Here is a 10923-nt window from a genome sequence, read left to right as displayed (position 1 = left end):
AAAAAAAAAAAAAAAAAAAGAAAAGAAAGAAGAGCGAGAGAGAGAGAGAGAAAGAAGGATTCCTAGTCTTGGACTGGGGTTTCCTGGAGTGGGAAACCAGGACTTGAGTCTCCTTTTGGCAGACTCCAGGTAGGACCCCTCCCTCAAGCCCTGCAAATCCTGAGACCCTTCTCCAGAAGCTCTTTCCAGGGCCTTAGTCCAGCTGGAGCCCAGGTGGTTTAAATACCTGTCCAAAAAGTCTGGCTTTACCTCATAGCAATGGGTAGCTACTAAGGTTCTAGAGCAGGGACATGACCTGTACATTTTATGGGGAGGCAGTGGCTCATGCCTGTAATCACAGAACTTTGGGAGGCCAAGGTGGGCGGATCATCTGAAATCAGGCGTTGGAGACCAGACTGACCAACATGGCAAAGTCTGCCTCTACTAAAAATACAAAAATTAGCTGGGCATGGTGGCACACACCTGTAATCCCAGCTACTTGGGAGGCTAAGGCATGAGCATCCCTTGAACCCGGGAGGCAGAGATTGCAGTGAGTAGGCATCGCCTGCACTCCAGCTTGGGCAACAGAGCCAGACTCTGTCTCAAAAAAAACAACAAACAAAAAACGTCTATTATGGTCTGGGGTGAAAAGGATGGACAGAGAGGGAGGGACTTGATGAGTGACCTGTTAGGAGCCTCTCATCTCGGCAAGAGTCAAAGAAGCGATTAAGTCTTGGTGAATGACTATGTGATTCTGTCATGGCGTTCTGGCCTGAACTGCGTGAAGGAGGGGCCACATGGCCAAATGCCTCCAGAGGGTTAGGGAGGCTAGCACCTGGGGAGCAAGGTACACTGGATTCAGCAATGAGAAGGCTGCTGGTAAACTGGACAGGTGTATTGAGGGCAACAGGCAGTCTGGTTAAGGAAGGGAGGGGAGAGGTGGAGGGACTGAGTAGTGTGTTTAGAAGCTGGGGGTGGGAAGTAAGGGGAGAGAAGACAGTGTGAGGGGGCACTGATGGAGCCAGGACTCACATTCCAGGCTGGAGGAGCTAGGGTAGATGCTCAGAACTAGCTGCTCCAGGCTGGGCGCGGTGGCTCATGCCTATAATCCCCGCACTTTGGGAGGCTGAGGCGGGCAGATCACTTGAGGTCAGGAGTTCAAGACCAGCCTGGCCCACATAGTGGAATCCGATTTGTACTAAAAACTAGCCAGGTATGGTGGTAGATGCCTGTAATCCCAGCGACTCAGGAGCCTGAGCCAGGACGATGGCTTGAACCCGCGAGGCGGAAGTTGCAGTGAGCCGAGATTGCACCCCTGCACTGCAGCCACAGCCTAGGGGATAGAGCAATACCCTGTCTGAAAAATTTTTTTTTTAAAAAGCTCCTTGCAGGTCCCATGTTTTTCACAAGGGCTCAGAGGTGCCTCTCTAAAGCCCGATGTCACCCACTTCAGATGCAGAAAATCCTCGATTTTTGGAAGCAGAGACTCACGGAATGGAAACTATTAGGAATCTGATCTAGACTCACAATCTGAATTCAGAACCTTCAGGATTGAATTAATTAAGAATTGAATTGCCTCAGCCCCCCAAGTAGCTGGGATTACAGGAGTGCACCACCATACATGGCTAATTTTTATAGATGGGGGTTTCACTATGTGGGCCAGGCTGGTCTTGAACTCCTGACCTCAGAAATGAATTGCCCTGTGTTCTGCCCCCAAAGTCTTTTGGCTTTTGATTGAATATAATTCAGAATTGAATTGCACAACTGAATTGTAGCCTTTTTTTTTTGAGATGGAGTCTGGCCTTCTTGCCCAGGCTAGAGTGCAGTGGCTCGATCTTGGCTCACTGCAACCTCTGCCTCCCAGGTTCAAGTGATTCTCCTGCCTCAGCCTCCAAAGCAGCTGGGAGTAGCTAGGATCAGAAGTACCTACCACCACACGCAGCTAATTTTTTGTTTTAGCAGAGATGGGGTTTCACCATGTTGGCCAGACTGGTCTTGAACTCCTGACCTTAGGTGATCCACCTGCCTCAGCCTCCTGAAGTGCTGGGATTAAAGGCGTGAGCCACTGCACGGGGCTGTAGACTCTTATGATCCCTGAATAAGGACACTCAGCTTGGTGGGATTTTAGAACTTTTGACAGAACTGCAATCACTGCCTGAAAGAAACGCACCCTTAGACTCCCAGAAGCCTGGATGAATGGTGCATGCCTGAACCCTGGAACGGGCTGAAAAGCACGTGAGATTTATGATACTTTGTCCTCCTGGCCCTTGGGATCTCCCCAATGTCCTTCTTGGCCTAGGGCGAAGAGCTCCCAGCAGCAGCAAGGCTAAGCTGATAGGAGAGCGGAGGTGGAGGGAAGGAGAAAGGACCAAACGACCATAAAGAGCGTGGTTGTGGGGTAGACAGGCCATCGTGGCCCTAGACCTTGGCTGTGCCCGGTGCGATCTCCTCCATCCACTCCTGCTGCTTCTGGTTAGCTGCAGCCCTGAACCTCGTGCGCGACGCAGAGAGCAAGGACATCGCGCCCTTGGAGTGGTTCCCAGAGCCTGTAATTCTGCAGGACGCAGACTTGCAGCCGATCCACGGCCGGCCATCCTGCCCCGCGCAGCCCCCCAGCTTTGTCGTGGGCGGCCGGCGACCACCGGTGGGAGGCCAGGCCGAAACACGTGCACCCAGAGCTGCTGCTGCTCCTCCTAGGGACCTCTCCTGGATAACTGCGGAGGAAGCGCGGCGACGGACCCGGGCTGGTGCAGCAGGACACGCCGAGCCGCGGGCTAGCCGACGGCGTGGAGCGCTATCGCGGCCAGCTGCCCCGGGCGTCGCCGCGCTGCCGCTGCCAGCCCTGCCAGCCCGGCAGCGCAACGCCAGTGGCGGCTCCCGGCAGCCGCAGGGGACAACGCACGTTCTGCGCAGCTGTCTGGACTTCGCCTCGTGCCGCCTCACGTCGGTCTGGGTAGGCCTGGGCCCTCTGTTCTGGCCCCGCCGAATGCACCACACGACAGCCCGCGGCGCTCGGCATGACCCGCCGGCTTGCGCAGACCAAGCTCATCAAGCTGCTGGCTTGGCATTACTGGTTGAGGGCCCGGCTGCCGCCAGGCTGCGCACATCCCCTGCAGCAGAGCTCCTGGCGCCACGTGCCCTACCCGGTGGTGGCGGACTGCAAATGATCCTGCCGCGAATGTAGCCACAGCTACCCCAGCCAGGCTGCCTTCCACCCTCACACCGGCCCCCCACCCCTGGACCCCAGCAGCAAGGTCCTCCGGATCGCAGGCTAGGATTCCCTGAATCCCAGCTTTCACATCCCGCTCGGTTTGAAACAACTCATGTTGTTTATCCAGGGCTGGCTGGAGGTGCAGTAGGTTTAGATTCCTGTCGTGAATGATAAAGGGCCTTTTCATCCTCTCCCCCAAGCAAACTACAAGCTTCCCAAGGCCACACCACGCTGAGGCTGGAGTTGCGGGTGACTCAGACACTCCTCCCCACCCCACAGGTGTCCACAAGGCTGCCAAGGAGAGACCGCCCTCCTCCCGCAGCGCCTGTGGGAAGGGGGTCGGCTCCTCCTACGCGAGAGCGGCGAGCCGTTGTAGGGCACCAGGGAGGATGGGGCCTTGGCAGCAGCAAATCACCCCTCCTGGCCTTGACTGCCGGGCAGCCGGAACAGCTGCGGCCCCAGGCCCCCGGTCTGGAGGCGCGGGGCGGGCTGGCGGCCAAGGCCCGTGCTCGTAGCGCCCCCTAGCGGCTGATCATCGTAGGCCTTGGAATGAGCGAGAAGGGCCCCAGATCTCAAGGCGTGGCACGATTGAGGCCCACACAGGGACTCAGGCTTGCCCAAGGCCTGAGAAAGGCAGGGCGAGAGCGGGCTCGAATACAGGGTTCCAGTCTGTCCGGAGCTTCCCCATGGTGATTTTTTTTTTTTTTTTTTTTTTTCTTTTTTGAGACAGAGCCTTGCTCTGTCACCCAGGCTGGAATGCAGTGGTGTGATCTTACCTCACTGCAACCTCCGCCTCCGGGGTTCAAGCAATTCTCCTGCCTCGGCCTCCTAAGTAGCTGGGATTACAGGCACCTGCCACCATGCCCAGCTAATTTTTTTGTATTTTTAGTAGAGACGGGATTTCACCATGTTGGCCAGGCTGGTCTTGAACTCCCGACCTTGTGATCCACCTGCCTCAGCCTCCCAAAGTGCTGGAATTATAGGCGTGAGCCACCACACACGGCCTGATCCTCGTTCTTTTCTTTGGGCCTGACTCCTCTGCCTCTCCTTCCAAATGTGGGTTTGGACACCCAGCCTCCTTCCATCTGGGCAGCGATAGGACATCTTCTAATGCGGAGGAAGCAGCAGCAAGACTCGGGCTGCAGAGTGAGGGGCGGTGGCAGGGTAAAGGCCTGTGGGGCTAGTTCTCAGCGGCCCTCCACAGCAGCATAGACGCTACTGGAGACAAATGGTGGCCGGTTCCTATCTCCCACAGGCCCGGGTCTCATCATAATCTGGGGAAAGAGGTCAGTGGATCTGTAGTCCTCAGGAGCCTACCCTCAGACCCTGGCTCCTGCCTGATTCTTCACCCGGTGGCAGGACTGGGCCTGCCTAGAGACAATAAAGCAGACCAGAATGTCACAGCCCATTTCCACTCTGTTGATTCACATTCTCACAGCCCCAGCACAGGCCACACCCCAGCCCAGCTCGGACACTTTGGTTCAGGGCTCAGAGCCTCTGGTCTGGGCTGATGGAAAACCTCCTTTGACCCTGTGGCAGTAGGTGGAGCTTGGCTCTGCTCATCCCTAACTCAGAGCTCAGGGCAGGGCCCCGTGCAGCCGCCCCACTTCCACGAAGGCCTCCACACAGCGGTCAATGTCTTCCTCGCTGTGCACTGCTGATATCTGTACCCGGATCCGGGCCTTGCCCTTGGGGACCACGGGGTAGCTGAACCCGATGACAAAGATACCTGGGAGGGTAGAAAGCAACGGTGTGCCAGAACCTGACAGGCTTTGGGGGCAGAACACAGAACAAGGGAAGCACCCCAGGCCTCAGATTCAGGACTGCCTCATCGCCTGGAATTTTCAAGCTTGGACAGACAGCTGGACTAAGAGGCAGCAGCGGAGGGTGTGGGGGCGCGGGGTTCATAGTCTAGGGGTTTCCCTTTCTCTTCTCTCAGAACCCACCACCAGTTCTCTTGTCCCAGCACCCTTACCTTTCTTCAGCATGTCATCTGCCATGCGAGAGGCCAGCCGGGCATCACCCAGCATCACAGGGCAGATGGGGTGACTGGCCCCTGAGATAGTGAAGCCAGCAGCTTCCATCTTACTACGGAACCTGTGGGCACATGGGGGTGTCACAGGTAGCTAAGGGGCCATGGAGCATTCACACCCGCTCCGCTTGGGAACCAGGCCCAAGGTCTGTGCCCAAGTCTGCAAGAAGGATTAACAAACAATTACAAGCCCTAAGAGGCAGATGGGAGCCAGGCCAGGGCAAGTGGAACAAAAAGGGGGTGGAGGCTGGGCACAGTGGCTCACGCCTGTAATCCCAGCACTTTGGGAGGCTGAGGCAGGTAGATCACGAGTTCAAGAGCTCGAGACCATCCTGGCCAACACAGTGAAACCCTGTCTCTACTAAAATACAAAAAATTAGGCTGGGAGCGGTGGCTCATGCCTGTAATCCCAGCACTTTGGGAGGCCAAGGCAGGTGGATCACCTGAGGTTGGGAGTTCGAGACCAGCCTGACCAACGTGGAGAAACCCCCCCTCTACTAAAAAAATAAAATTAGCTAGGTATGGTGGTGCATGCCTGTAATCCCAGCTACTTGGGAGGCTGAGGAAGAATTGCTTGAACCTGGGAGGTGGAGGTTGCGGTGTGCCAAGATTCCACCACTGCACTCCAGCCTGGGCAACAAGAGCGAAACGCCGTCTCAAAAAAAAAAAAAATTAGCCGGGCATGGTGGCATATGCCTATAGTCCCAACTTCTCGGGAAGCTGAGGCAGGAGAATCGCTTGAATCTGGGAGGCGGAGGTTGCAGTGAGCCGAGATCGCGCCACTGCACTGCAGCCTTTCAATAGAGCGAGACTCCGCCTCCAAAAAAAAAAGGGAGGTGGAAAGACAGGATGGACAAGAGGGAGACAAAGAAGCTGGAGGAGAGAGGCGGAGAGAGAGGAGGGAGGGGAGCCGACAGAAGCAGACCTGGTGGGCACAGAGCTGTCTACGGGCCTGGGCAGACGCACGAGACAGGCTCTCGCCATGTCCCCCTGTCCCTCAGCCCACCCTGTCCCTGCTGGGAGCCGCACCGCTGGGTCTTGGCAGCCATAGACTGGATGATGGTGTTGCTCTCCATGAGCAGATCTAGGGCCTTGGAGGCGCAGCCAACAGCAGCAGGTGGCAGGCTGTTGGAGAAGAGGTAGGGCCGGGCACGCTGCCGCAGCAGGGACACCAGAAACCCAGGCCCTGTCGTGTAGCCCCCTGAGAGGAAGGGAAGAAGTGGGGGGCGTTGGTCGAGAACCAGAGCCTACCCCAGCCTTCTCCTGAAAATACAGTCCATGCTGCCCTCCCCACTTCCCTCCAGGACCCTTGAAAAGGACAAGGGGAACCCAGGGACACAACCCTGCAGGTACCTGATGCTCCACCCAGGGCCTTCCCCAGGGTGGAGTTGATGATGGTGACCTGGTCCATCACACCCAGCAGCTCATCTGTGCCCCTGCAAGAGAAGCTGCTACTGCTGTCACTGGCCTCCAGAGAGCCCAGGGATTATGGCTCAGGCTAGGGACTGGCCTCCTCATTTCCCAGCCACCCTCAGAAGCCCCACCCCCGGCCTCAGGTGCCACATGGTCCCACCGTCCTGTGGGCCCCAGGAAGCCAGTGGCATGGCATTCATCCACAAAGACCAGGGCGCCATATCTAGAGGCGAGGCGGCAGATCTCCTGCAGGGGTGCGATGTCGCCATCCATGGAAAAGGCTCCATCGGTGGCCACCAGGCGCAGCCGATGCTTCTGCAGGAAAGACATGAGCAGGTGGGGGTGGTGTCAAGTTGGGCCAAACTGCCCATTTCTTTTGCTGCTTGGAGCTGGGAGAGCTCCTCCTGCCCCATGCCTGGCAGAGGTGGGCACATAGGTACCACCATCTTGGGCGCTGGAACATTCTCTTTCTCATCTGTGCCTCTCAGCCTCCTCTATCTCCATGCTGAGCCCTGGGCAGTAAGAATGGGCTCAGGTTTCACTCTCCTGTGTAAGGTCCCACAGGTCAGGCTGGGCTGGGACCAGGTCCTACCAACATGTCCCTCCTATCTTTATGCCTAGCAAGGGCCTGCCACACAAAAGGTGCTTGCTAAAACTCAAGGCAGGCTGGGTGTGGTGGCTCACACCTGTAATCCCAGCACTTGGGGAGGCTGAGGCGGGTGGATCACCTGAGGTCAGGAGTTCAAGACCAGCCTGGCCAAGATGGTGAAGCCCCATCTCTACTAAACATAAAAAAAAATTAGCCGGGCTTGGTGGCACTGGCCTGTAATCCCAGCTATACTCGGGAGGCTGAGGCGGAGAATTGCTTAAACTCAGGAGGTGGAGGTTGCAGTGAGCCGAGATCACACCACTGCACTCCAGCCTCCAAATCTTGGTCAGATCTTGGCTGTTTCATTCAGGCTGTCTGTCTGAGTGAGGAGCCGGCCTCTCCAAGCCTCACTTCCTTCCCCAGGTGGAGGCTGAGGGTGGGCACAGGCGCCGCCCCACCTGGGCCTCCTGCAGCTTGGCTTCGAGATCAGCCATGTCCAGGTGGCCATAGCGGTACTTGTGGGCCTTGCACAGGCGGATGCCGTCGATGATGGAGGCATGGTTCAGCTCATCCGACAGGACTGCGTCCTCAGGGGTCAGCAGGGCCTGCAGGGAGGCAGCAAGTACAGAGCCATCACTCAACCACCCTAGGCTTCTCCCTCAACCAGGACTCCCTCAAATCAAAAAACTGTACTGCCAGCCAGGACGTTCCTCTGGGTAGAGGGGCAAGGCGTCCTGTGCTTCCATCTGGGGCCCCTGTGCCCCAGGGCCCTGCTCTAGGGAAAGCAGGTGAGAATATATTTGGTGAGTACCAGGCCCCCGCCTCCCCAAGCCTTCCAGCTGATGTAGCTTATTCCCCAAAGGTTCTGGAACTCGGGGTCCTTACAAGCCCCAGGATTCTTCCTGGAGCACCTACCTGGCCCAACCTTGACCTCCAGAAGAATGGGGCACTGGAGTCTCTAGGCATGGCACTGGAATCCTGCTAGGTTCTCCCAACCACCCACCCCCAAGCCTTCCTCAGCCCAGCAGGCCCCACCAGCTCTCACCCACAGCACAGCTCACCTCAAAGAGGCCGGCGTTGGCATCAAAACAGCTGGGATAGAGGATGGCATCCTCCCGCTGGTGGAAACGGGCTATTTTTGCTTCTAGATTCTTGTGGATGCTCTGAAGAAAATGAGACAGGTGTTGATGCCTGTGGGGCCATGTGTGACAAGTCCAAAGGGACAGAGGCTTGGAGGACCACAAAGAGACCCAACCCAGAAAGCCGGCAGCCTCAGCCTCCTTACTTTCTGCCTCGCGTGGGCTATCCCAGAGCTGCCAGGAATCTGGCAGACGGTTCCCACTGAGGAATTGGGGACCTGTTAGGTTCCCTTCCTGGGCAGACTTTGGTTTCACAGTGGCAGTCTAGGCTGGGCGCAGTGGCTCATGCCTGTAATCCCAGCACTTTGGGAGGCTGAGGCAGGCGGATCACCTGAGGTCAGGAGTTTGAGACCAGCCTGACCAACATGGAGAAAGCCCCTCTCTACTAAAAATACAAAAAATTTAGCCGGGCGTGGTGGTGCATGCCTGTAATCCCAGCTACTCGGGAGGCTGAGGCAGGAGAATCGCTTGAACCTGTGAGGTGGAGGTTGCGGTGACCCGAGATTGCGCCACTGCACTCCAGCCTGGGCAACAAGAGTGAAGCTCCGTCCAAAAAAACAAAAAGTAAAAATACAATGGCAATCTAATGACAGAATTAAGGGTACTTGTTGAGGAGGAAGATACATCTTCCTAACATCATACTGAGTGTCCTCTTCGGTTGCCTAATGGTAAAGAAAAAGATCACAGAAGTAATTGTGGGTTCAATCTGGGCCTCTATTTCATAGATTTGAAAGCTATTGGAGGCTGGGCATGGTGGCTCACACCTGCAATCCTAGCACTTTGAGAGGCTGAGGTGGGTGGATTGCCTGAGCTCAGGAGTTCAAGACCAGCCTGGGTAGCACAGTGAAATCCTGTCTCTACTAAAAATACAAAAAATTAGCCAGGCATGGCTGTGTATGCCTGTAATCCCAGCTACTCGGAAGGGTGAGACAGGAGAATCACCTGAACCCTGGAGGTGCAGGTTGCAGTGAGCTGAGATCATGCCAATGCACTCCAGCCTGAGAGACAGAATGAGACTCCATCTCAAAAAAAAGAAAAAAGAAAAAAAAAAAAGGAAAAAAAAGGCTGTTGGGTCTGAGTGAGGGCTTTGTTGGGAAGTGACTGGATGGGAGTCAGGAGTTCTGCTTCTGACATTCATTTCACTCTTTTTTTTTTTAGATGGAGTTTTTACTCTGTTGCCAGGCTGGAGTGCAGTGGCGAGATCTCAGCTCACTGCAACCTCAGCCTCCCAGGTTCAAGCAATTCCCCTGCCTCAGCCTCTGCGTGCCACCATGCCTAGCTAATTTTTGGTATTTTTTTTTTTTTTTTTTTTTTTGAGACGGAGTTTCGCTCTTGTTACCCAGGCTGGAGTGCAATGGCGCGATCTCGGCTCACCGCAACCTCCGCCTCCTGGGTTCAGGCAATTCTCCTGCCTCAGCCTCCTGAGTCGCTGGGATTACAGGCACGTGCCACCATGCCCAGCTAATTTTTTGTATTTTTAGTAGAGGCGGGGTTTCACCATGTTGACCAGGATGGTCTCGATCTCTTGACCTCGTGATCCACCCGCCTCGGCCTCCCACAGTGCTGGGATTACAGGCTTAAGCCACCGCGCCCGGCCGATTTTTGGTATTTTAGTAGAGACAGGGTTTCACCATGTTGGCCAGGATGGTCTTGATCTCCTGACCTTGTGATCCACCTGCCTCGGCCTCTCAAAGTGCTGGGATTACAGGCGTGAGCCACCGCGCCCGGCCTCACTCTCACCTTTCTGAGAGGGCAGTTAATGATAATCCCAAGTAAAGAGCACAGACTCCCTCTCTTTTTTTGGTAAATGAGAAAGGGATTCTCTGTCACCCAGGCTGGAGTGCAGTGGTGAGATCATAGCTTACTGTAGTCTTGAACTCCTGGGCTCAAGTGATCCTCCCATCTCAGCCTCTTCTCCCTAGTAGCTGGGACTACAGGTGTGTACCACCACACCCAGCTAATTAAAAAAAGTTTTGTGTAGAGAGCGGGCCTTGCTATGTTGCCCAGGCTGGTCTCAAACTCCAGGCATCAAGTGATCCTTCTGCTTTGGCCTCCAAAACTATTGGGATTACAGGTGCGAGCCACTATGCCCAGCCAGCATAGACTCTTGAGCCAGGGTTCAAATCCCGCCACAACAGGCTGTGTGCCTCTGGGCAAGTTACTTAACCTCTCTGAACTTCAGTGTCCTCATCTCAATAGCAGAAATAGAATAGCACTTATCACTTAGGATTAATGAGTTAATACTTATAACTTGTTCTTTTTTTTTTGAGACAGAGTTTCACTTTGTCACCCAGGCTGGAGTGCAGTGGTGCAATCTTGGCTCACTGCAACCTTCACCTCCCCAGGTTCAAGCAATTCTCCTGCCTCAGCCTCCCGAGTAGCTGGGACCACAGGTGTGTATCACCACGCCTGGCTAAGTTTTGTCTTCTTAGTAGAGACAGGGTTTCACCATGCTGGCCAGGCTGGTCTTGAACTCCTGACCCCAGGTGACCTGGCCACCTCAGCCTCCAAAGTGCTAAGATTACAGGCGTGAGCCACCAAGCCTGGCCTTTTTTTTTTT

The 10923-nt window shown here is 55.5% G+C and overlaps 1 protein-coding gene across 1 annotated transcript in view; it reads right to left on the bottom strand.

The window, feature by feature from the left end:
- Positions 1-4588: 4588 nt before the first annotated feature.
- GCAT (glycine C-acetyltransferase) overlaps positions 4589-10923 on the bottom strand; it is an 11332-nt gene continuing 4997 nt past the window's right edge. Inside the window, exons 3-9 of the mRNA XM_017508950.2 lie at positions 8286-8387; positions 7683-7829; positions 6796-6950; positions 6576-6658; positions 6252-6423; positions 5166-5287; positions 4589-4919 (exon numbers count right to left, since the gene is read on the bottom strand). Of these exons, the coding sequence (XP_017364439.1) occupies positions 4768-4919; positions 5166-5287; positions 6252-6423; positions 6576-6658; positions 6796-6950; positions 7683-7829; positions 8286-8387 (933 nt within the window). The 3' untranslated portion in view covers positions 4589-4767. The remainder of the gene's footprint in view (positions 4920-5165; positions 5288-6251; positions 6424-6575; positions 6659-6795; positions 6951-7682; positions 7830-8285; positions 8388-10923) is intronic.

Source organism: Cebus imitator, unplaced genomic scaffold, assembly GCF_001604975.1.
Source record: "Cebus imitator isolate Cc_AM_T3 unplaced genomic scaffold, Cebus_imitator-1.0 Scaffold404, whole genome shotgun sequence".
NCBI classification, from domain to species: Eukaryota; Metazoa; Chordata; class Mammalia; order Primates; family Cebidae; genus Cebus; species Cebus imitator.
This window is presented reverse-complemented; position numbering and strand designations above follow the sequence as displayed.